Raw genomic sequence first — 27,218 nt, forward strand, 5'->3', positions numbered from 1 at the left:
CCCACACAGACGAGGCGCAGGTTTATCTACAGCAGCTGCCGGCTTGTTTGGAAACAAATGTGGCTTTGTACTGTCAGCAAAATGTGGGTGTATTGGAGGGGAGGTTATTTTGTTAAATGTAGGTGACACGAAAGAGTAAAGGAGGCTGGAAGATGCAGAAGGATAAGCCAAAACAACTTTTTAAAACTGGCACTGGCCACAATATCCCACTAACCTCATGATAATTTGACAGATTGGTTGGATTGCACTAAAATCAGTCATTCATTAAAGAAAAATCTTTGCGTCTATGGGGCCTTAAAGGTAAAGATAGAGGGACAAGCCATAGATGCACTCGGCCCAATGAAGTTGCAGTTAAATTCTCTGCAATCGTGTTTGTACCTGACTTCCTCCTGGGGGCATCAGCCATATGCTCTCAATGGTCCTAATGGGGAGGAGAATGTCTCTTATTGATTTTCAGGGGTCATTTACGCTTATTCGACATCCTGATTAACTAAAAGGTTGTCAGTTAGCATGTAGGGCATTATAACTGACACACCCTAGAGAGAATACTGACCCCTAGGGAGCCAATGACAAAAGTTTACTGCAATAGGGGGTTAATCACAGTAAATAAGAGACAATTGAAACATGCAGTTATAAAGAGTGGGGAAGTAGGATGCTGCAGGAACTCGGAGTACTAGAAAGCTGTTAAGGTGGTCGTAGTTGTTAAGATTTTTTTAAAAATATTTTCGTTATCGTAGGACATGAAAGGATCATTTAAATGTACGATTTGGCCATCAACAAAAACGTCCATTTCTAGCGATATTGTAATTGGTAGAAAAATGTTAACGTCGATGGCCACCTTAGGGGATGCACCAAATCAACTATTTTGGGATTAGGCCAAATCTGAATGCACATGCAAAGCCTTCCATTAGAAGGAACTGTGCGTGGAAAACAAAATTGCAATTTCCTTATCTGTGTGACAAAGTATCATGTGATTTTAAGGATTCGGATTTGGTGTGGTCAGGCACTTGAGTTTGGGTGAATCAGAATCCTGCTAAAAAAAGTAAAAATCCCAATTCGGTGCATTCCTTGTATTGTCTCAGAGCACTCAGTGGGTGCTGGGGCCAGGACACTGCCTGCACTGATGTTTATATTGTATGTTGTACCTGTGGGGGAGTCATTTCATTCCAGTGTCACAGAGAGATTAGATTGCAAGCTCCATTGGGGCAGAGGAAGATTTGATAAAAGCCCTTTGTGAACTGAATGCTGTGTATAATGCCAGGTCTATATAAACAAATAAATGCACTGACCTCATATTCCTCCTTAAAGCCATAGCCCTGTCCTCTCTTCATCTGGGTGATATGTTGCAGCAGGTCTGCCACTCGAATGGCCGGCTGGAGCTGCCCGCGGGGGTATGCCATCTCAAGAGGCTCACATGTGCGGTACGGGTGGGTCTGGATTGTTAATGTTGGCTGGTTCATATCCACATGGCTGTTGTCTATAAGACAATACAAGGGATTGGGAAATCCGACCTGGTGATGTTGAAATAAAACACACAGAATCCCACAGGTGAGGGGTACAGGGAGTTTTGCTGGACAAGATCTGGAGGTTGCACGCCCATGCCTTAGAGCACACCTGGAAGTCCATCCATGCAAATAAATGCAACAAGGCACAACATGTCTGTGCGGATGTGATACCACAGGAGGGAACATAAAATGAGGGACTGCTCTTTGTCAGGACATGGACATTGGCTTTGTGATGAGATGCAGTTCTGAACAGCATTGGTTTGTATGGTATAAGATACAGAGGTAACATAAGGAGGAGGATGAAAAGAGATGGAGTAAGAATCATGGTGTTGGTAGTTATGGTTTCATATCTCATTATTCTAGGGAACAATCCTATAGAACTGAGATAGCTCCAGCACCCTGACCACTGCAAAATGGTAACTGCCTTCATGAATTGATGTTGTTACCTAGAAGGGTTAAGGATGGTACGGTGTCTGAGGAGACTGGCAGAAAAGGTGAGGTCCATGGAGAATGTGAGAAAAAAAGGGACAAAGCACAATATCAGAACGAGGTTAGACCCAATGCAAACCCTTTTACTCAGAGCAGAGCAGTCCAACGGAAAGACCCACAGGCCAAGTGTCGCCCTTCAAGAGATTTTTTATCCCCACCGATTGCTCAAGAGCTCCACTGACCATTAGGATCACATTGACATTTCATTATTATCTGGACCCCAATAATAGACCCACTATATATAGAAACAGTTGGACAGCACTGACTGGAGAATTCTTCATTCATGGGCTGATTATAGGTTCCTACACTGTTTTCAAGTAGTGTATATCTCTATATTTTCCCACTACTCACTGCTCTGGACATGTAACGTTGAATGAGGCCTCACCTGAGTAACAGGAGCTGAGCAGGGATTTACCCTGGAGGTTCTTGCTTTGCACAGAGAAGGAGCAAGGAGAGGATGTGCCTGCAGAGAAACAGAAAGACAACTATAAGTCAACACACAGGGAGTATCTGTCCATTTTAAACTTTTAAAGGAAAATAGTTGCCTGCATTTATTGGCATGCTGCAGCCTAACAGACTTAAACAATATCAACATTTATCAGTTTTTGGCAGAAAAAATCTGTCCGATCTAAAAATATAGGAACATGGGCGCTTTAAAAAATATGATTAGCTATAAAAGATTAGCTATAAAATGCTGGTGTTTATTGGAGGAAAAAGCAAGTCCAGACCTGTTTCTCTTGTTTCTGGCCTTTCATATTGTGAGTGGTGCAGAGTTTCTACCGGTTGTAGAGTTTGTTAGTGTAGTGTGTCTATATCATTAGGACCACCCCTCCCCGCACCCCATGCGGCTCTCACTGAATCCATTCACGTCCTGGCAGCTGGAGAAGGTGTCCTCATTGCGAGTGGAGCTGAGTTTGCTGGAGCTCTTATCTGAAGCCACCAAGCCCATTTCTCTTTGGGACCCGCTCTGTGTCTCCTTCTGTTTTTTGGCCAGTTTTCTGCACAGAGAGGAGAGAAGGATATTATAGAAAACTAAAGCTGAGAGCGGGAACCTACTGCAAATCAGATACAATGGCATGGATAGAGAGCACCTCAGGAAGGCCATTCAGGAAGGAAGCAATTTAACAAAAGGGCATCGGGCTCTGAAACAAGGTGATAAACAAGCCTTGACCACCTCCAATTGAGACTAAGGAATGGCCAGCAGAGATGTTACAGTTTGCTTGCTCAATAGGACATTTGTCCTTGCCCCCCCCCCAGCCTGAGTGGCCAGAAATTCCCATGGTGAAATAACAATGAAAGCAACGTAATGAAATGGGTGTTCATTTTATTTTGTGTTCACATGACGTATGGCTGTAGCTAAAAAGTTACGTTCAGCCTACAGTTGCAGCTGCACAAAATTAGCAGTATTGTATGGCAAGATAATGATGGTAAGAATTTATGCCCAACCTGTGACCTTCCCATGTGGTAGTTGTAGTTCAATAAAAGTTGAAAGACCATAGATTTGGCAGCCCCACTATATATTCCGGGTGCAAGTAGAATGGATGGAAAATCAGGTACATGGAACTTTTCGGACAAGTCTTTAAAACATTGAAACAGAGCGCACAACAGCCAACACGCTTGACACGTTTCGTGGGCAAAGCCACTTTCTCAAAAGCCATATTGGTTCTGTCCATGTGAACATTTAAAAAGTAGACACCACACCCCTCTAAAAACATTAACCTTTTCAATTATGAAACACATATCTCATAGGACATATGTGTAAAACCTGAGAAAGGGGCTTGTGCCACTACATTAATTGTAAGTATTAGTATTTCCTATAGTATATATTCCGGTTATAAGTCCAATGGATGGAAAATCAGGTATATGTATCTTTTTGAGTTGTTCTGTATGGAAGGTCATTGGCCAACTAAAGTAATAAAAGCCACACCCCTTCCATTTCTCTTGAGATCAGCATATTTGAGCCAAAGATCATTTCTCTACAGTTTGGCCATCCAAGTGATTTTTGGGGTGTCTGCTTAATTTTTGGTATTGCTTTAATCTGCTCCCTCTGGCTGTAGGTTTGAGGCTTGTCACCCAAACACAACGTTTCTACTGCTGAGTCTAGACCAATATACATGGAGGCTATCTCTATATTTAATCTGTGAATGACCAGTTTAATGTCCTGATAGAGGATTCTGTTGCACAATTGAGCAGTCACACTTAGGCACCACCTAGTCACTTCTCTACACTCCTCTGCTCTATTACACTATTTCACTCACTTATTTCCTTTGTCTTGTTCTTCTCTTTCTACTGTAATTTCCTGTATCACCCTAACTCTTCCCACAATGTGCTTCTGTCCTTTCAAGATGTCATAAGCTGATTTACTGTCTCTTGTAACTGTCAATTGGCTGATGTTATATTCTGCAGTTTGCCAGGCAGTTAAAAGAATGTTAAAATGCAAATGTCTCCCTAGGGGTTGGCAAAACAGATGTGGGAGGCAAAGAAGGATCTCATTAGGATGGGTGATTCTGACCAGACAAAACAAGGTTTGATTTAAAAACAAGACAGACTGCTGAGCAATATGGAAATAAACAAACTGGATGAGAAGCAGGAGAGGATTCAGTAATTATAGAAAAAAAGCATTTTCTGCCTTGCCAAAATGTGGTTGTTAAATATAATCTTCCCTATAGAGTCTCCTATTGTTTCATAGACCCTCTCTATTATTACTCCTATTGCTCCATATAACCCTCCCTGATTTTACTCGTTATTCCATATAACCTTCACTATAACTCCTCCTATTGCTCCATATAACTCCTATTTCTCCATATAACCCTCCCTATAACGCATATTGCTCCATATAACACTCCCTATTATTACTCCTATAACTCCATATAACTTCTCCTATTGCTCCATATAACCCTCCCTATAACTCCTCCTATTGCTCCAAATAACCCTCCCTATAACTTCTCCTATTGCTCCATATAACCCTCCCTATAACTCCTTCTATTACTCCATATAACCATCCCTATAACTCCTATTGCTCCATATAACCCTCCCTATAACTCATCCTATTGTTCCATATAACCCTCCCTATAACTCCTCCTATTACTCCATATAACCCTCCCTATAACTACTCCTATTGCTCCATATAACCCTCCCTATAACTCCTCCTATTGCTCCATATAACCCTCCCTATAACTCCTCCTATTGCTCCATATAACCCTCCCTATAACTCATCCTATTGCTCCATATAAGCCTCCCTATAACTCCTCCTATTGCTCCATATAATCCTCCTTATAACTCCTCCTATTGCTCCATATAACCCTCCCTATAACCCTCCCTATAACTCCTCCTATTGCTCCATAGAACCTCTTATACAGAGCCTTGCAATGCTCTTGACTAAAGAAACTGTAAGTAAATATGAGTGAAAATGAATTGAGCATGGATAGAAATGAAGGACTTTCCTTGCAGATGAATGGCATTATAAGGGGAGTGAGATCTCCCGCAGGTACTTACAGATAGTATGAATAGGAGTACACATTTCTTCTAGAGGATGGAGAGCGGTCACATGGGGGATCAAAAACATGAAATAAAAAGAAAAAGAAGGAATAATTAGATGTGTGAATGTGATCTCCAAATGAAAGTGCAAGAATGAGAATTTACTACTTCACACCTCTCTATAAGATACACAACTATCTCTCACTATCTCCTCTCTCTATATAAGATACACAACTATCTCTCACTCTCCTCTCTCTATAAGATACACAACTATCTCTCACTCTCCTCTCTCTCTCAACACACTGAGGCAGTTCGGGGAGATTGTCGCTCAGAAGACGAGGCGTTTAGTCGCCAGGCAACAAAATCTCCCCGAATCTCCTCGTGTGGCCTTACCTTATAAGATACAAAACTATTTCTCACTCTCCCCTCTCTCTATAAGATACACAACTATCTCTCACTCTCCTCTCTCTCTCTATAAGATACACAACTATCTCTCACTCTCCCCTCTCTCTATACGATACACAGCTATATCTCACTCTCCCCTCTCTCTATAAGATACACAGCTATATCTCACTCTCCTCTCTCTATAAGATACAGTTATCTCTCTCTCTCTCTCTCTCTCTCTCTCTCTCTCTCTCTCTCTCTATAAGATACACAACTATCTCTCCTCTCTCTCTCTCCTCTCTCTCTCTATAAGATACACAGCTATCTCTCACTCTCTCTATAAGATACATAACTCTCTCAGACTGCTCCTTTTTTAAAAGGAGAATTTCTCTGTGTTGGTATCCCAGGTATGACTTTAGGTTTTAATGTCACACATGGTGTATTTGCCTTTTTAAAATGTCAAAAACGTCCACTGTATTTGGCCTTTAATTTAGGTCATTGCAATCACATTGCTAGGCAAATCTGCTGTCGTTTTTCCGCCACTGCATACAAACACACACTGGGAAATTTAAATTTAATTATTTTACATTTTTTATTTTTTAAATCATTTTTTATTTTTGTAGAACATGTGTTCTACACTTTGTGGATTTCCTTATAATGAATGTACACGCGTTCTGGAAGTTTTTATGCCACAGTGTGCTCTAAAAAAAGTGGTTAAGAAAGGCCACGTGTGACATTAGCCGTGGGCTCATCTTTTCCACTATTAAGAAGCTCCAGAACCTGCTTGCAATTAGCTTTAAATGAAGTGCATTTGAATGGCATATGATCAGTGCACCATAAGTCTAAGCTGACCAACATGAAATATAGGAGGCCATTTATCTTACTGAGTAAATGATTAAAGTGGTGGTTCAACTTTTAGTATGTTATAGAATGACTAATTCTAAGCCACTTTTCAGTTGGTCTTCAGTATTTGTCGATTGTTTTTTTTAATTATTTGCTTTTTCCTTCTGATTCTTTCCAGCTTTCAGAATGGGGTCACTGACCCCCATCTAAGAAAACACTCAGTAAGGCTACAAATTTATAGTTATTGCTACTTTTTCTTACTCAGCCCCTCTCTTATTCATATTCTAGTCTCTTATTCAAATCAATGGCTAGGGTAATATCACCCTTTACATTAAACTGAAAGGTGACCAACTCCTTTAACCCCCCCAAAAAAATAGTGTAAAAAGTAGTGTACAATTAGCTGTGAATTTATCGAGGTGTGTGTTTAATTTTCTCTGCCAAAACACTGGATTTGATGCCATTTTTGAACCAGTTCAGCCCTCATATAAGTCATTAAAGTCAATGGGAAAGTAAGGCAAGAAGTTGCTGAAAACCAGTTGCTGAAAACCGGTACAGGGCTTTATAAGTGATTTTTTGCCATTTTTAACAGAGCATGATCAATAGGCCCCATAACCAAGCTGGTAGTGCAGAGTAGTACCAAGCCAAGGTCTGTTGGCACCCAAGGCCCAGCACCCACCCCTTGCTGCCAGTAGCTTGCATCTACTACCTCTGGTCACCCACTCATCCCCGCTGGTCACTAGCCCACTGCCTCCATCAAGTTTCGCCACCCACCCTGTTGCACCGTAGGCAGCTGCCTCTTCTGCCGAACCCTAGTTCCAGCCCTGATTCTGAGTTGGGTGGCAGCAAGTATTTGTGCAAGACAGAAGGCAGCGTGGTTCAAAAATAGAAATCACTGCAGGACCTACAAGTTTAAGCTATTCACTATATTCACCGTCATAAAGTAATCCTGGATTGTTCCGTAGCATATGGGCAAGCGCATACCAAAAACACAGGATTCAGTAGCATTGAATGTCCTCCTAATCCTTGAGAAGGCAATAGGATCCTCATTCTCCGCTGGGGTGAATTTTGTATTGTAGTGCTCCATTAGTGAAGGGTTAACACCCGTAGGGATGTGCAGTGAGCAGAAAACTGAGCTCAGGGTGGTCCCCAATAAATTATACACATGTACCGAGCAGATGTTAAACATGTACATACTGGTAAATGGAATTACAACACAAAGGTATAACAGTTCTGCCTAAAGGAAGAGATGAAGGGGGGGGAGAGCAGCGGAGAGCAGCGCAGAGCGGCGGAGAAAACAACACAATATAGGTGAGGAGGGGCAGCTTGTGAATTAGAAAGAGAAAAGACAAAGAAACATGGGGAGAGGGCACAGCAGAGGGTCTTCATTTTCAGCAAAAGGCAGTTTTTGGACTGAGAAGGCGTAATATAAAAAATTTAAAACCATATATACAGTATATTATATTTATATATACTTTAGAGAAGCTTTATATGTTTTAAGACAAATTGCCATCAGGAAACAAGTGTTTCTCAAAATATTTAGCGAGCTACGTACAGTTCATCAATATGTTGCCCAATTATACCGCTGGGTAGTAGCAATGAATCAGGATGTGATGTCACAATGGGGTATTGTTTAAAATACGACAAGAAGCCGTGCTTCGGCATGTGATATATATAGAAAATTATGTCTGCTGCATCTGGTTATTTCTGTGAAACCCAATTAACATTTGCAATTACATTTTCATCTTTCAGGAATAGGATAGGACTACGCACCTGCTTATTACTGACTCGAATGTGTAGCGCATTGACATTAAAATCCTGCTGCCCATTAAGTCGAGCACAGTGCCACAGTTAGAATGTTATGGGGTTTTGGGAATTTGATGCAAAAGAGAACTGCAGGCTGCCAACAAAGAGTAAGTGACTGTGGTCACACAGGGGGTCTGTCCAAGGGGTCTGTAAAGGTGACTAACGTTAGCGAAAATTCACCAGCGTGACGTCGTTTCGTTACTTCGTCGATTTACTAATGGGCGCAGGCGTAACTTCGCTAACGAAGGAGCTAGACTCTAGCGGTAATTCGCTCCCTTACGCCTGGCAAAGTTGCGCTCTGGTGAAGGGACGTAACTTCGCAAAATTAACTAAAATGCGGATTTTACTAAACATTGCCTTCGCCACCTCATACCAGGCGAAGTGAAATAGAGTAGATAGGACTTCTTCAAAAAATAATTGAAAATTTTTCTAAGTCCCAAAATATGCCGTGACTTTTTATTTTTCAGGGTGACAGGCTGCAAAAGATCAAAATTTTTTTCAATAGTACCCCGACTTCCCTCCTACATTTCCTAACATATGGCACATAAACTATACACTGGGCTCATGTGTAGGGCACTATTATACCTCTATATTAAATTCACCGCTTAGTGAATCTGCCCCATAGTCTTTCCTTGGCCTTTAAATACAAAATAGAGTTTCTAAGAATGGTTAGACTGTGATTTTTCATATGATGGGTGTTTAAATGTCGCTGTAAATAGCTTGTTGCTTAGGCACTTACATTAGGGATCCTCTGCCTACTAAAGTATTTGCCAATTTAAAACACCTCTCGGCTAAATACAAAGACTAAAGCTGCCCATACATGAGCCAACATTGCCTATTTGACTGGCTTGCCCGATAGCTGGCCAGTGCATGGGGCCAGAAGTAAGCAGCAAGCTATTGTTGGCAGGCAGTAAAATGCTGTTGGATAACGACCAATACTGCCCTTTGGTGTGACTCTCTCACAAGCTGCATAGACCACCCTTTGTGATCTAATCATCATTTTTTTCAATCAGCCCAATTATACTTAGGGATCCCTTTAGCATTGCTCTTTTAGCTGCACACAGCATCAGATTTTAAAGTCCACATTGATTGCTTCCCTTATTAAGGGTGGTGGCACACAAGACTACTGTGGGAGATTAGTCGCCCAGCAACAAATCGCCTCTTCTTTGGACAACTAATCTCCCCTTCTCGCCTTCCCGCTGGTGATTTACATTCTAGCCGGCGGAAGGGTATTTAGAGGAGATTAGTCGCCTGAAGAAGAGGTGATTTGTTGCTGGGCTACTAATCTCCTCCAGGAGCCGTGTGTGCCACCACCTTAGGGCTAGTCCACACGGGGAGATAGCGACGCGTTTGCGGTCGCGGCGACAAAGCGCCGCGACAGTCGCCGCGACCGGCGCAGGCGACAGTTTTGTATGGGCGCCTATGTAAAAACGCCTGTGCTAACCACACGAGGCGATGCGCTTTTCAACAGTCGCCTGAAAATGCCTCGCCAGGCTTTTTCAGGCGACTGTTGAAAAGCGCATCGCCTCGTGTGGTTAGCACAGGCGTTTTTACATAGGCGCCCATACAAAACTGTCGCCTGCGCCGGTCGCGGCGACTGTCGCGGCGCTTTGTCGCCGCGACCGCAAACGCGTCGCTATCTCCCCGTGTGGAATAGCCCTTAAGGAAGCTCATTGACTTTCATGGTACTTTGATATCATGTAACTTCCTCTAACCTTCTTTTGATAGTCATCATTGCTCCAAGGAGGATAATGATAAACATTAACATTCCAGCAATCACTCCAGCCGTCTGTACTGTACTGTCTGCCGGTTTCTCGGGTTCCACTGTGTTGCTATTCTGTGTTGAGGCCCCTTTAACAGAAGAGTGAAAAATATCTTATTACAGAGTGTAATGCAAATAACCAAGTACTGGTGCACACTGGATTTAAATGTTGATACCACAATGGGCATCTTCATTACCATACCATACAGGACAACATAAACAGTTTTGTCAAATTCTAAGTGATCTGATAACCAAGCATGCCCTATGTTATAATGGGAAAGTAAAAGCAGAATATTGGGGGGTGCATAAACTAAAATTGGTAAAAAAGCTTGTGCAATGGCAGGATGCATAGTCACCTGTGACTGGTTGGCTTGGGGGGTGGCGGGTGATGGGAAGCAGGCCTGCAGTTGCCGCTAAGAAGCATAAGGGAGGGATCCCATCAGAAAGCATGCAGGAGAGGAAAAAAGAGTGAGACGGGAGGACGCGGCTATAGTTTGGCTTCTCTGTCCCTACAATTGGCAATAGGAGTCTACAAGGGATGAGGAAGAGTCCAGTCAGCTTTGTAAGAGCAATGACACAGGAGGCTTTCTGATCAAAACACAGGGTTTTTTTTTCTTGCAGCCCATTCCTGTTGTGCGTAGCCTCTGGACACAACCGTTACCAAAAACATGAATGTTTTAGGGTGTGAGCAGTTGGCCAAGGGCTATGGTTTTGTTTTGTACTTCTCAGCAGAGCTTATTTAAGCATTTCATTCCTGTGGTGCTCCGTGTTTCTGCATACAAGCCTTAATAAAGCAGCCCCATGTGCTTCAGCTCCACACACATGAAATTCTGTTCTGCATACTGCAACTGCTCTGTATGCACTTGAATTTGATGCTCAAAATACGCAACACACAGTATACAGTATTATATACAAAAAAGAACAAACAATCACTGACATGACCCCCTTTAACCATGCCCTTGCAAATAGTGTGGAATGTACTGTACAGCTCTGCTGCATATGTAGGTGTTTTCTGACACAACAATCACAGTGTGTGTGCTCATATAGAATCACCTGCGGGATCAGTCCCTCATTATAGAAGGAAGAGGCTCAAAGTGATCTAAAGAGCAAAACTCGCTCTGCGGGGGTCCTTTCGCTGGAGTTAGAGACACGGCTGGAGGCAAAATATAATCCCTCCTTTAAAGAGCTCCTGTTGGGAGGCTTAATAGCAACTAGCAATGGTGTCAGCACTTTGTGCCATTACATCCAGAACTGACCATTCCACGTGTAAATAAGAGGATATGCATTTTCTCATTTAAGAATATTAATTTACACGGCCTGCATCTTTGTGCTTAATGCGGTTGTTATTGCTGGGGAATTTGCTGGATGGGACATATAACTCTTGGATCATTCTTTCAGGGATGTCTAACCTGCCGACCCTCCTGCAGTACGTATTGATGTATCTCAACGGGATGCCTAGCAAATACTATAGAGCCGCAGGTTGCACATTTCTCTGGTGGACTAGAATTCCCAGCATCCTTCACTTATTTTTTATTTAGCAGTGTAGTCCTGAAAACAATTTGCAATGTATTTTTCTTTCTTTTGACTTTTAAGGCGCATAAAAAATAAAAGAAGATTAAGTCGTAGTTGACATCATATAAATGCTTTCCTTACAGTTTGGAGATTTATTATATAGCAGTTGCTCTGATGAAGGAATCGCCTCCCTTTTTACTTCTTAATCAGTGAACAGTAGGATGCATACACGGGGCACTCCACTTCTGTCGTGGCATCTGGTTATCTCCCAGTATGTGACTAATTGCTCCTTATGAGCCAGTGGCCCCACATTGAAAGATCCACTTCTTTGGAAGGTCACAAAATGAGTGCATTTCCCCCCATATGCTCACCTTGAAGTGGATGATATACGGCTGATTGGACCTTGATGATCAGATCCCAATGTAGTCCATGGGGATGCTGCATTAACAATGAGGTGCGTAACCCCTCAAGGATTTGTAAACCTGCTCGATCAATATCTGGCTCCATACATGGGTAGATAAGCTGTTGACTTGGACTGAAGGGGCTGAATCGGCAGCTACAATTGGCCATACATGTAAAGATCCACTGGCTTGGCTAAGTTGCCAATGAGCAGTGATATGCCCACCCAAAATTGAGCCAATTGGACAAATGATTAGTTCATAATTGTCACTAACGCAGGCCCTTGGTTTAAGGACTACATCAATGTGTAGGACATTTCCTGCTGTGTCTGATTTTATATTTATGATACTTGGGATATTAGCTGAACAAAGTGTTTTAATGGGGGTTCATCTCCTGCTTTCCCCTTTTTCCTCTGTTTCTGCAGCCTTGTGCGGTGTTTAGTTTAGTAACGGCATTTACCGTACTTACGTGTATACATATATATATATATATATATATATATATATATATATATATATATATATATATATATATATTTATAACCTAGCATGTAACATGTGTGAAACGTTTGTCTCTATTAAATTATACTTTATTCAATTTACTTTGCTCATGTTATGCACCTTTCATCATATCTAGTGAATATTGTTGTGACTTCAATCCTTTATAAAAGTTTTAGTATTAACTTTTAATACTATGTTTCCATTTAAGAAGAGAATGTAGCTATTTTCAGCATATAGCAACGTTAATTAGTTGCATTAGAAATTTCAATGGCAACATACCTTTGAGAGAAAGATACCATTTGGAAACATCGATTGATATTTAATGTAGGTTTAGGTTATGTGGCTTCATATAGTTAGATAAGCCGCATTTTCTTTCCAGTTTCGTTTTCAGTCAGTTTGGAACATTTTGTGAAAATTGTATTTTATAATTTATGTTTTAAGAAGGTGCACGCTAAAGAGTTAAAGAAGTTTAGGGAGAATTAGATATAGTGTCATCTAACATGTCATTTCCGGTTTAGTAACTTAAAAAGCCGTTATGTTACTTTGTTTATTATGCCTATGACTACGTATCGGTGAGATACGAAACGCGTCAGGATTGTATGTTTTAACTGACTGAAATAAAAACTTGTTTTTACCTACGAGTGGCTCCAGGAGTGCTTGCCGTTTTCTTCACGGAAAATCAAACCTGCCTGATGGATATCTACCCCACTTCCGGCCAGATATTGGTCAGGCAGGTGGGTCGGCTGGAACCGTACATGGAGGGAACATGTTGGCTACTTTTATTGGCCCATGTATGGCCACCTTTACTTTGAAACCTTACTTGATTGGTGGTCTCCCTAGTAAGATTCAGCCACACAATCCATGGGCTTATCGAACTATGTGATTAGTTGCTAGTGATTCATTTATGAGCAGCCGCTTGCAATAAAACTAGTGTCTGCAGGAATTTCACAGAAGTCATCTCTTTGCAATTTGTCTGTTGCCCCAAATGCTTTGTATTCATATTTTGTTTTGAATGGGAATATTTGCACATCTCATGTAATGTTCACTTTTTTTTCTCCCATGTGGGATTTACCTTTGGAGGCCAGACGGACACAGCCAATCTTTGTCTCCTGTAACAAGAGAGAGAGAGAGAGAGAGTCAGTGACAAATACCTGTTTATTTCATAGCAGTCTGCAAGTGTGCTACCCTGTGCAAGTAAGCATGCCAGCCTGCTGTGTACACATTATGTATGACAGTGCACAGTAATATGTGTATACCAGCCTGTTACAAGTCCTATAGTATGTGTTTTTATCATCCTGCCCTGTTTTGTAGTCAAAATATACATTAAAAAATTGTCTGCTGATTTCAAATCCCAGTTGGTCCATTCCAATAATTATCTATTATTGGCTTTACCTGATGCCAATAATAACCACTCCTTTACAGACAACTCATTATACAGTCTGGCTAGATGAACTTGGCCTTCTGTTATTATTTACAGATGTTGTGTATTAAGGGTATTTCTTGCACGGACTAATGTATATGAGTATAGTAAATGACAATAGGCTGATTTACCCCATTGGCAGTACTCAGGGCCTGGAAGTATATGCTGTAACTTTTCACGGGTGACAGAGGTGGGTTCCAGTATCCATTATAGGTCCTGTTGTCTCCCACGGTGAATGGCTGAGTGACTGCAAGTTGCAATGGCTTTAATTCTGCTGCAAAGTAATGTGAAGACTCCAGGTTTGAGGCATTTCGGTAGCCTACTGGCACTGGGAAACATCCACCTCCATCTGCTGCCCTCCCTGATCTTTGTGCCCTCTCCTCCTTCACCACCAGCTGGTATGCACTGTTTCAATGGAAAGGCAAATATTATGATGCCAAAAGAACTTGTATACTGGAACATATATAGTTGAAAGATAAGACCATGGAAGAGAGGGAAATTAGAAGGTGAACCTTGAACGTAAGGCTTTAAATTGAAGGTTCAAACTGGCTTGCAAAACCTGCTATTTTAGGACTACCTGGCACACCTAACTTTCAGAGCAGCAGATATTGTGTTTCCAGTGACTGGCAATACATAGCGTGGCAAAATCAAAGAGGCCAAAGCTTAAATGGATCAAGGAAAATAAGATGGTATTCTTCCTTAAATTGCAGCATTTGGGTGCCAGGAAGTTTTCAATACGTTGAGAGTAGCAGCACTACAGAGCATTGCCTCGGCCATATCAGGATTACAAACCCTAGCCACAAAGCTTGCCATGCTAAATTACACTTGACTCTAGAGGGCTTCATTTATAAAAGCTGGGCAAATTTGCACCTGGGCATTGACCCATAGCAACCTTTTTTTTGCCAGTTGCAGGTAGAGCAATGAAAGCAAACTTCTGATTTGTTGGCTCGGGTTACTGGCCCGGTGCAGTTTTGCCCAGAATTTATAAATGAACCCAAAGGCGTTTTAATGGTAACACCATGTGCACGTTGATTCTCTTTAGCTCCTTACAGTATTTGAAGGAATTAAAGGGGGAAGTGCTAGGGAGTTACGTAATAAATACTGAAGTAGGGTCTAATGAAGTGCTTTACATGATGGGTCTATACGGTGGTTACCTCACAGGTGCCCCTCGAGACTGTGCTGGCTTCAGCCAAACTGTAATTGTGGTTTCAGTTTCATTGAGGGGGCCTTCAGCTTCAGAGTCTGTGAGAGATGGGGCTGTTAGAGAGAAACAAAACAAGGTAGATGGTTACAATGAAGTTCTCAGGTTAAAGAGAAGACTTCTGGGTTAGACACTGGCCATACTGTATGCATAGGAAGGATAATTCATTCTGCTACAAAATAATTGCTTTATTTTTCTGAGAAAGAAAAATCTATAGAAATCTCTTGACTGGTATATTCTTATAAAGACGGATCAATAAGCTTCGACCAGAAATACAAAAAGCTCCACTTTTCTTTAAATCACGCACTCTTTCAAAATGGAAGACTCTGAAGGGGATAAAGAATGTCTGAAAAGGCAGGCGGAAGTTGGAAAATCATATAAATTAATGGAAGATTAGGGGTGACATATAGCAATGTTGGGGCTCAAATGAGATTAACGCAAGAAAACTGTACTTAATAAAGGAAACTCTGAATGTAAAGTTATAGTTCTGATGTATCACATTGTAGCCACACATAAAATCATTAGCTGAAGACCTGCTATCTTGGTGGCGATACGCGCAGTGACCGGTGGCCCAAAGCCTTTGCTGGTACTGGCTCTGATGGTGAAGGAATAGGTTGATCCAGGGTACAACCCAACAAACAGGTGGTGAGTTTCGTTGCGCAGCTTGACTATCCGGCCCTTTTGGTTGGACAGATCAGCACTTGGATCCAGGGAGCCCACGGCTTTATAGGAAACCTGATTGAGAAAGAGGTGTAGAGGTAGGTTGTCACTTGGCGAGGATGAGTGGAATTGCTGTATGCAGGTGAATAAAGTATATTGTGTGTTGGTATATAGTACAGTCATTGGTGGAACCAGTGTTTATGGAAGCTAGACCTGCCCCCATGAGGACAAATTACTGTGTTTGCAGTATATGTCTGTTTATGGTACAAAGATGGTTGGTGGGACCCATGTTGTCTAACAGGTCTTGTTGTGCAATGTCTGACAATGAATGGCATTTCCCACTCGCCTGGTACCTCATACATGGAGATGACCCCATTAGTCTCATTTGGAGCTTTCCACTGCAAGTATATCTTCTCCTCAAAAGGACCCCCTTGTATTGACTCCAATGGGATGGGTCCAGGTACTGACAGAAAGGAGAAAGCAGCAGATTTTAGACAGTATATGATGTGTTCCACACAGTCCAACAACTGTCCTTTATTATACATCTATTTTTTTGCTGGCTTTTTTGTTGGCTACTGGCTGCTATACATATTTGGCTTGGTTCTTAATCCTTGTAGTCCTGTAATAAAACACTGACCGTGTTCTCAAGCTTTTGAAATGAATGTGAACCATAAAAATATCCGTTTTTTAAACATTCATCACCCACTAATAACCCATTGACTTTGGGTTAACCATCTCCAGATAATTTTTCATATTACAACTCAAAACACAGGTCCAAACTCACCATCTTCTTCCGTGTGCACCACAATTTCTCCACTTTCCTTCCTCCCCTCAGGGTTGCAGAGAGCAAGTCGCAAGTAGACAGCGGTGTGAGGCCGCAACCCACGCAGGGTGTAATGGCTGGAGGTCAACACCAACTCCTCTGCTTCTACTCGCTCTTCCCCAAGCTGGAAACTGTAGTGAAGGGTCAGGTTGTAACTATGGCATCGAGTGACTGAATAGGCAAAAGGTTCCCACTGAAGCGTTAGCTGCCTGGCTCGGATGTCCACCAGCTCCACATTCTGGGGCCCATGCACAGGGTCTGTGGGAGAAACAAGAAATAGTGCATTACTACTAATGCTTTGTGTATAATGTTGTGCATGATACTTAGATATGGAAGTTGGCTGCTAATTATCACTACCATTTTGCCCCTTGAATGGATGTTTGAATGGTGACAGCACAGCTGGAAACTTATGGCCAATGTAAATAGACAGTGGCCAGGCTGTAATAGTCACTGCCATTAGGATGCAGACAACCTACTGAATTGGAAATGGCTGCATGTGTGATCACTTTTAAACATATACAGACTTCTCTGTGCATAATATATTTTCCCTCGTCGATTTATTCATAATCCCTCAGTTTTCCATTTGCAGCAGTTGATATTGTTTTTAAATTGGTGCAGACCTTTCTCCTCATCCTTACATTGTCTTTTCAGACCATCTCTTGTGTCGTTTGAAATTTCCCTTTCTCTGTGCATTCAGTAATTCCTTCTCTCTCTCCTGTAATTGTCACCCAGCATTCCCTATCTCCTTCGGCTTTTCCCCTGTAATCCTCTCTGCTATACTCTTATCTTCTGCCTTCACCTGAATTCCTCTCTGCCTGTCTTTCTGTTCTTATCGCAGTCCCCTACACTCTCTCGCTCCCCCCACCTTTTCCATCTCAGCTTCTATTCCATTTTCAGTGTGTGGCCCACGACCTATCACTTCTTTACTCCTTCCGTCGTTCCACTCTTTTTCGCCTTTCCTTTCCCATACTCAGGTGGAGTATGAATGAATGGCAGACTAGAAGGATGTTATGATATAGTGGGGGCTGTTAGTTGTTGCCTGCCCCTCTCCAAACAACTAATGTCAGACGGCTGATGTCACTCACATGAGCTTACTTCTCACTGCCCTGCCAGAACCTGCCACTTGCGCTGTCACTTCCGCTCCAGGTCACACCGCCTGTCCTTATCACTGAGCTGTGAGTTGCAGATCACTCTCTGCCCCAGAGGGGGCTGCTAATAGCCCTTTTAACCCTACACCAGTGGAGCATAGAGAAACCAGCTGGAGCATTGCCACAATTAAAAAACTTGCAAAGAAGTGCCAACGATTTATTCTAAAGTGAGCTTCAATGGCTCCAGTTATCTTAATAAAGAGACTATTATCAGTGAAGTTTTTATATGTGCTTTAAGTTCCCTATAGAACACATTCTGCCCCATAAAATGCACAATGTTGGTGTGTAAGGGAAAGGAAACCAGCAAGTCTGGAGTAGGATTCAAAACAGGCCCTGGCATTTGAAGGCCCAAACAGCCCACTAAATAGAGACTGTCTATGGCATCTTACAGCAGCCCCTCTGGCATTTGCCAGAACGCACAGATTCCCAGTCCGGGCCTAGAAGCCAGAGTGACTTTATTGTTATTGTCTCAAGGAGAAGACTGTTACAGGCTGAATTTCCAATATCAAGGATTTAATAGTTAAAGGGCATGTAGTTTTACAAGGTTTGCTACATAACCTACCCTCTTCTCCAACCATAGCAGCCACAACTGTACTCGTGGAGTAGGTAGAGCCTTCTTCTTACATTCCTCTCTTCTACTGGTTTATGATAATGGGAGGGTGTCTCACACTGATTTATGATTATTGGGAGTTCTTCACACAGGCTTATGCTTGGTGTCTGACAAATGCTGCATGTGAACTGTATTCAATCAATAGGAGAGTTCATACGGTTCCTCTGATGGAACATTTATTGAGTGACCTTGCATCTGCCATACTACCACCTCTCATTGGCCGCAACAAGCTTTCCACTCTATCTCCATGATTTGGGGGTTAAATATGTGCAAGCACATTGTATGTTAGAAGGCTTCTTTGTTTAAGGGCTTCCCTATGTGTTCTCTGTAGAACCAATTCTATGTTCTATAGTTCAGCGGGCAATGTCCTGATTCATATCTAGGTGTCAGTAATATACCTGTGACTCTGATTTGTTTGGGTTTATCTGCTAAAGATACATTTGCTGTAGCTACATTGCTGTAGCCACACACAGTCTGGCTATTGCCTCTGGTCAGTGGGTCCTAATGGTAAAGGGAAGACAAAATGTCATCTCATTGTGCCTGGACTGCCATTGTGCTACTAGGGACAAAGCGTGAGTGGGAAATTGCATATAGAAAGATATGCAGCAATAAAAATAATACAATTTGCTTACTTTTTCATCACTAGGAAAAACTGTATAAAAATAAATCCAATTTATCTAAAAGGAACGGGCAATCGTGCATGCAACTGGCTTAAAAGAACAGATGCATTTATCTTCCCTTAAAAGGACAGTAAAGCATAGGGTTATTTCTTATTTGTGTGCATCGAGTTCCCCTTAGCTTTTATTTGTGCATAACGGTGGAGGCTGCCCTGTTGTTTCCCTGAGACAGTACATTAGGCAGCATTCCTTCTATTTGTGTTTGTAGTTATACAGATATATTCCAGTTGTCATAATGATTACCTACTCCAAGGCTGCTTATCTTTGTGCCCCAAAAAGAAATGTCCAAATGTCTGCTTTGTACCTCCCACACTCTGCTACACTTTAATCCTTCTTGGAACCAGGATTTCATAGGCAGGTTTGTTTTCATTCAAATAATAGGATGCTGAGCGCCTGTAAGTTCTTCTGCAAGAGGCTCTTTGCCACCTACCCAGATGAGCGTATCTCCTTGCTTTATGGCAGGAACACCCCAGAATGCAGAACAGAAACAACATCTAGTTATGACCACTAGGGGTGATGTACTATAGAGAAAGCTTTAGTTGATATGCCAAAGACCGTATGGCTCCCACATCTATGTGTACAGCCAAATAAGCAGGGAAGGAATGTACTTTAGCACATAGCTGAACCATCATACTTGAACCGAACAGACATCAGAAAGCTGGAACGCTAAGCGGATAATAAATAGGACAGATTATTATTCCATTTGTTTACAATACATATTTGTTCTAACATTTAATGGCCATTGAAAAGAAGAAAAACTTCCCCGTCTTGCTGTAGCACTTTGTATCAAGGACAAAGCTATTTCTATGCTATAATCAATTTTCATTGTTTGACGGTTTTGTCAGAAAGCTTTTTCTGGGGCTGATTTGCAGCTCATTATAGTAACTAATTGAGACAATCCTGATGTATTTTAGTCTGTTCTATGATTGTGTGTGGATGGGGGGTAGAGATAACGGTGCTCAGTTTAATCTTTAAAGTAGGCTGTATGGGGAAAAGGCATTTTCACAACACTTAACTAACCGTCCCAACCTCAACTGGCCATTTAGCATAATGGCACAAGGGGAATACTGTATATGCCAACGGGGAGAACTGGTTTGCTCCCTTTCACTCACTGTATGTGTGTGCATTGATGGGTCCACTGCACCCGCAGCATCTTGAGACGAAAAAAAACCATATAAAAATGGTAATAAAACTTTCATGCTGTGCCAGCCTTTTTGCCAAAAGATCATGGCAGTCTGTCTATGACTGGGGGAGCAACCAGAATCTCCACCTAAAAATATGTTACTGATCTTAGCCAAAAGGCCAAGAATCTCAAGTGCATGTGTTTAGGGTTACCACCTTTTCTGACTCTTTTATCGGCCTGTATGGGGAGGTGCTGGGGGGTGGAGAATGTGGGGTGGGAAATAGACAAATTGGGGAGAATGGAAGCGTTTGGCAAGGGGATTGAGGGTTTAAAAGGCAGGGTTTAGCAGCAAAGCACGTTAGGGTTAGAAACGGGCAATTACAAATTTACCACCACTATCGGCTCTGGTGCTGCACCAACTCAGTTGGTCAAATAAACGCTGGGTGTCAACCCTTACCTGTATTACAGCCTAAAATGTAAAGTATACATCACAATCAACACGTGGTCAATGGTCAATAGGGCTTGTGCTGAGCATATGTCTTGCCTATTCGAAATACAGTATCTATGGTTTTTGTTATTTTTGGCAGTAGAATATAATGAAAGCAGTTTCACTTTAGCACTTCCTGGTTCTTAAGAGCAGAGGAGTATCTGCTAAAAGTAATTACCAGTCAGCTGAGAAGCCCTCTAATTAGGGATGCACCGATTCCAGGATACGGTTCGAGATTTGGCCAGGATTCGGCCGTTTTCAGCAGGATTCGGAGGAAAATCACGTCACAAAACAAGGAAATAAAATGTTTTACCCTTCCCACCCCTAATTTGCATATGCAAATTAGGATTCAAATTCGGTTCGATATTCGCCGAATCTTTTGCTAAGGATTCGGGGTTCGGCCAAATCAAAAATAGTGGATTCTGTGCACCCCTACCTCTAAAAATGAGCTGCTCCAAGGCTGCAGTTTAGGGAGCTCTGAAAAATGTCCTTGTTTATAATCAGAGAGGGGTACGACATTAAGTAAAACAAAAACTCTAATTTCTAATCAGTATGTTATAATGGCAAAAAACAGGAAAATATGGATATTTTTAATTAAAAATTTAAATGACAAGAATAGACAATGTATTTTGAACACACGTTCTATTTAATATGCTAATTTTTAGCAATGGTGTTTAGGTGTGTTTAAGTGTATATGGTCTCTTTAATGATAAAAATGTCAGGCTACAACATAAGGGGAGAAACAAACTTTTATAAATGAGTCCTAAAGTTGTATTAAGTGTTGTTAAGGTGCTCTAGATTTATAGTCTGGCTGTATAGTCTGCTGGGCAATGAACTGATAGCATATTTAATATACAACTCGTTTATTGCTACAGCCTTTAGTCTGCATAAACAAACTGATGTTAAATGGCATTTATGGCTGCACTTACCTACAAGGCTAATGGCACATGTAATGTAGAATAATGATCATATAAATAAAATAAATATTGGTACTGCAGCAAGAGACTGTAGGTACTCCCATGTACCCGGCAACCTTCACCAAAACGGCTTAATACATTTAGTGGCCTTATTTTGCATTATACTGTGTTGAAGCTTAGGTACAATAACATTTTACAGAAGGAGTAGTCAGTGTAAATGTTTCTGATGCCCCATCTCACACAGGGGGCCACATACAATCGAATGTTTAAGTTCGTAGGCTGTTTGAGGGTCTTCATTGGGACTGTTACAGGCCATCTGACTGATTATGGCAGAAACCATATCTATCACGTATGTAAATCAGAAGAGGGAAGGGGGGAAGAGAGATGCACTGATGCAGGATAGCAGCTTGTTTTACACCTTCATTCTAAATCACCCCCTGCTGCCAACATTCTTGTCGTTTCTGTATAACTTTTAGGCATGGGCCAATAATCATGTCTCTGCTACCCACCCACCGATTACTTTGGCAGCACCCAGTATGGGGTAAACTCAGATTAGGATCTTCCAGTTAATTTTGCCAGAGGGCCCTGAACATTCCATTTATACCACTTTTAAGTTTATGCCACACTGTGCAGTTTGTACTCAGCCTGAAGCGCTCTTGTAAGTGAAGGGATGGGAATGAATGAGATTCACCAGTCACTGCACACATGGGGTCAGTTTCAGACAGAAAACACTCATGGTTGCACAATACATATGGCATGGAGCAGCCTTTTTCTCTGTAACATAAGCCATAATGTTGCATTAATATGTGCACACATTCTGAAGATACATTACCTTCTAAAAGGCGAATCAAAAGACTAGGGGTGCACCGAATCCACTATTTGGGATTCGGACGAATCCTGAAATACCGAACCAAATCCTAATTTGCCTATGTAAATTAGGGGAAGAAAAGGAAAAAGTGGAAAATATCCTTCTTTTGTAGCAAAGTCGCGTGATTTCCCTACCCGCCCCTAATTTACATATGCAAATTAGGATTTGGTTCGGCCAGTTCGGACGAATCTGAATCCTGCTGAAAAAGGCCGAATACCGAACCAAATCCTGGATTCGGTGCATCCCTATAAAAAACTACTTTTCTTTCCCCGTTCTGATACAGGTGTCAAAACCCCATAGTGACATTGTCCTCAAAGGAGTTGTTCACCTTTAAATTAACTTTTTGTATGATTTAGAGAGTGATATTCCGAGACAATTTGCAGTTAGTTTTCATTTTTTATTCTTTTGTCGTTTTTGAGTTATTTAGCTTTTTATTCCGCAGATCTCCAGTTTGCCGTTTCAGCAATCTAGGTGCGAGGGTCCAAATTCCCCTAGCAAGCAAGCATTGGGTTAAATAAGAGACTGGAATATGAATAGGAGAGGGGCTGAATAGAAAGAGGAGGAATAGTAGCAATAACAATTTGTAGCCTTTCAGAGTATTTGTTTTTTTAGATGGGATTAGTGTCTGCCATTTGAAAGCTGGAAAGTCTCAGAAGAAAAAGGCAAATAATTAAAAGACTATAAAAGATAAATATATTGAAGGCCAACTGAAAAGTTGCTTAGAATTGGCCATTCTATAACATACTAAAATTTAACTTAAAGGTATCTGTCACTGGAAAACATGAGTTCAAAATGCATCAGTTGGGAGTGCTTCTCCAGCAGAATTCTGCACTGAAATCCATTCAGATTTTTTTGTATTTAATTTTGAAATTTGGCAATTTGGGCTCGACATATTGTCAGTTTCCCAGGAGCCCTCATGAAACTTCAGTCACTCTTTACTGCTACACTTGGGGGCCCAATCACTTAGCTCGAGTGAAGGAATAGAGGAAAAATACTTCGAATTTTGGCTACTTCGACCATCGAATGGGCTACTTTGACTTCGACCTTCAAATCGAACGATTCGAACTAAAAATCGTTCGACTATTCGACCATTCGATAGTCGAAGTACTCTCTCTTTAAAAAAAACTTCGACCCCCTAGTTCGCCACCTAAAACCTACCGAGGCCAATGTTAGCCTATGGGGAAGGTCCCCATAGGCTTCCTATCAATTTTTTGATCGAAGGATAATCCTTCGATCGATGGATTAAAGTCCTTCGAATCGTTCGATTCGAAGGATTCAATTGTTCGATCGAGCGATTATTCCTTCGATCGTTTGCTCGAACGAATTGCGCTAAATCCTTCGACTTCGATATTCAAAGGATTTTAATTCGGCAGTCGAATATCGAGGGTTAATTAACCCTCGATATTCGACCCTTGATACATCTGCCCCTTGGAGTGCAAATTTCAGTGACATCACCCCCCTCCCTAGCAGTCCATCAGCAGCCTATCGGGGTTGTGGTATATTACAGTGGGAAGGGGAGAAACAATAGCTGTCTCAAAGCAGTTCCATCCTGAAGTGCTGGCTCCTTCTCAAAGCTCAGAATCAGTTACACTGCACTGAGAGTGAATTATTTGCAATATAAACAGTTTAGAAATAAAACGTAGATCATAAAAATTATGGCTGAATCCCTTTAAAGGTGAACAACCCCTTAAAAGGGGCAGGATACCCCCATGGATAAGACAATTCTATGTTTTTTGTTATTTCTTGAGCTAAACAGGGAAATTGAAGCTACTCCATACTTGGACCTTGTGAGGTTGATAATTACATTACAAGTGCACAGATATCCCACCCTACATAATGAACGACTGCTAACAAAACAGTTACTACAAGGGGGAAGAGAGGGTGTTGCAGACTGTTAATTCAATTATGTACCTTGCAAGGACCAAACAGGGAGGAGCTCAATTTCCCAGCTGAGCATTTGCAAGAATTTTTGCACGGAGTTCCATCTGTCTTTGCACACTGGGGACTTTACATCGCTAAACATTACAAGCTGTTTGACTGTCCCTTTTTTACCAGATGTCAACAGCAGTCAAAACAACAGTGTGCCATATTCCTAAAAGGTATATTAGCATCAGGATAAAGGAAAGCCTCCAGGCTATCTTGTATTACCTGAAAATGGTATGGGAATGCAGATAATTGAAGTATTTCACGGAGAAAGCCCAGCAGCATTGTCTGGCACTTATTCATACATAGGAAATGAGAAAAAAATATATTTCCCTTTTGTTGCTTGTGCAGTGGATTTTTTTTTCTGATGATCCGTGTGTCTTTTGATCCAAAACATCACTCCATTTACATTGTATGGGATCAATTATGTTACACTAATCATACACTATTTTCACACCAAGCTGGCTGATTACTGGCTTGTATTTGGGGCCAAAAAGACTGCATCCCTTATGGATTAGCCAGCTATCAGACAGGCTTAAGAATTAGGCAAGGATCATAATGAATTATTAATGTGAGTCTATCCAGACCACCAGTCTACATAGGCCCCTATAATTATGTGATCATGGGTACGGTGGCAAAAGAACCGGGATGACTTCTTATTTAGGGTTAAACCAATGCTGAAATGTGTCCTTTAAGTACATTGTACCAACACAATAACAGAGCCAAACGTAGCTGGAAATCTAGATTAGGTTTATTACCGATAACATCTTTTTCTTGAACTCCTCTTCATTGTTATTTCACTTTTCTCATTTCACAAAGTGGCCTGCCTCAGGAAGGTGACATTTTGTTGGGTGTGAATGGCGGGTGTCCTTGCAAGGTTAACGATAAATAACTGATGTTACTGGGAGCTGTAACCCTTTCATGACAGCCCGAAAATCCAATCACGTGGCACCCGTCCTTTTAACTCAAAACAAATGTGCCGCTGTCAATTTATACAACTTAGGGGTATCTTTCATCTCCATTAATATACAACAGATGCCTAAGCAGACTGCCACCTTATGCGTAATGCAGCCCTGTTGTGCCCACAAACTGCCCGCTCTGCCTGGTAACCTAGTAAGAGAGTAAAAATGGCAGCTCAGAGTAATTACTGTGCTCCAAGAGCTAATGAGCGTGGAAACATTTAAGCAGCTCCAAATAGGCTCTGGCGCTCCTTTGGCATTTGCTGGAACCCACGGATTGCCGGCTTGGTTCCAAGTCAACAGCAAGGCTGCACTCCATCATGTCATGTGACAGCGCTATTGCACACTCACAACCACAGGGTCATATTTAAAACCAGCTGATTCAGGGATCAAACCCAGAACTCTGTCCAATGACCCAACATCCATTCCTCCTTTATTCTTTAACCCTGCCTTTGTATTGCTTCCTAGAGAGGGACCCTTTAATCAAGCATCATCCAACCTGTGGCCCACTTGCTTTACTACAAGTTCTATGGTAGTCCGCATCCAACAGAGAACTAAAGGCTGTTGGGTGTTCCAGTTCAACAATATTTGCCAGGTTGACATCCCTTCTTTAACCCACTGAACATGTGACCTGCATTGAAAAGCCGATGGCAATGCCTAGCAGCAGACCAACAAGTCTGAATTCCATACATTGGTGTGAAAACACACAAGCCCCTGCACTAGTTCATCTCCAGAACATCTAGCTCTCAGCACATCATGTTAGTTGGATAAGGGTGACATTAATGGGGGTCCTTGGAAAGGGTTAACTGCTAAACCCTCCCTTAGACCTATTTAAATCTCACCCGAATGCATTCGGATCCAAGTCATTTCCGCGCATTATCATACACTTTCTGCTTCATTTATTTTCTCTGTCCCTGGAAAAATTGTGTGTCTTATTTTCAGTGTGATTACATTTTCATCATGACATATTCGCAGCCTCAGACAATGGGGCCACGGCTTTCGGAGCTGACTCATGGAAGTGAGAGCTATCGAGAGCGCAGAGAGAGGGAGAAAGAGAGGGGAGAAAAAATCAGTCCAGCTCAGAGCGTGCTGCGAATGTTAAAACTTGCAGGAGGAGAGAAAGGGAAAAACAATAAGGGGAAAGTGGAGACTGAGAATGGGGCATAAACAAGGGAGGAAGAGGAGAAAAATTGGGATAATGAGAGAGGATGGAAGGAACAATATAGAAGGGTATAAAGGAAAGCGAGATTTAATGAAGGTGGCAGAAGTAGTGGAAAGGTGGGTGCATCTAGAGGGGGGACAATAAGTAGGTAAAGAGATGGGAGAGAGGAGATATAAGAGATCTACTAAAGGCAAGAAGAGGTAGAAACATGAACACAACAGAGTGAGAGAGATGAAGAGTAAGGGAGAAATGAATTTAGTTCCATTTGTGTGCCTGTGGGTATGTTGTATGGTATAGACTGTAAGCTCACTGGGGCAGGGTCTAATGAGATTGATGCTCACTCTGTGTACGGTGACATCAAAGAAAGAAGGACGTTCCATGTGTTAGAATTTTGCAGTGGTATTCATATTCTGCAGTGATCTTCATGCTTGCGCTTACTGTAGTGCTCTGAACCCATTTTCTGCTGCAACATATCTGGGGTTAATGTAGTGCTCTGGCTGTCATCAATATAACATGTGTAGGGTTAATACAGCACTCATTCCAGTTAAGGGTAGGGGTACACTGGG

At 41.8% G+C, this 27,218-nt stretch overlaps 1 protein-coding gene across 9 annotated transcripts in view; it reads right to left on the reverse strand.

Annotated features, from left to right (window-relative positions):
- Positions 1 to 27,218, reverse strand: part of ptprt.L (protein tyrosine phosphatase receptor type T L homeolog) — a 150,654-nt gene that overhangs the window by 18,266 nt on the left and 105,170 nt on the right. The window contains exons 8-20 of one of the 9 annotated variants that reach the window (XM_041577187.1): positions 16,740 to 17,036; positions 16,309 to 16,418; positions 15,829 to 16,030; positions 15,249 to 15,351; positions 14,226 to 14,499; positions 13,747 to 13,783; positions 10,620 to 10,676; positions 10,217 to 10,352; positions 5,490 to 5,516; positions 2,850 to 2,992; positions 2,380 to 2,457; positions 1,952 to 1,987; positions 1,290 to 1,477 (exon numbers count right to left, since the gene is read on the reverse strand). In XM_041577187.1, coding sequence (XP_041433121.1) covers positions 1,290 to 1,477; positions 1,952 to 1,987; positions 2,380 to 2,457; positions 2,850 to 2,992; positions 5,490 to 5,516; positions 10,217 to 10,352; positions 10,620 to 10,676; positions 13,747 to 13,783; positions 14,226 to 14,499; positions 15,249 to 15,351; positions 15,829 to 16,030; positions 16,309 to 16,418; positions 16,740 to 17,036 — 1,688 coding nt within the window. Of the gene's footprint in view, positions 1 to 1,289; positions 1,478 to 1,951; positions 1,988 to 2,379; positions 2,458 to 2,849; positions 2,993 to 5,489; positions 5,520 to 10,216; positions 10,353 to 10,619; positions 10,677 to 13,746; positions 13,784 to 14,225; positions 14,500 to 15,248; positions 15,352 to 15,828; positions 16,031 to 16,308; positions 16,419 to 16,739; positions 17,037 to 27,218 lie in introns of all 9 variants that reach the window. The other 8 variants (XM_041577186.1, XM_041577188.1, XM_041577190.1 and 5 more) reach the window with 8 other exon arrangements.

Source organism: Xenopus laevis, chromosome 9_10L (assembly GCF_017654675.1).
Source record: "Xenopus laevis strain J_2021 chromosome 9_10L, Xenopus_laevis_v10.1, whole genome shotgun sequence".
Lineage (NCBI taxonomy): Eukaryota > Metazoa > Chordata > Amphibia > Anura > Pipidae > Xenopus > Xenopus laevis.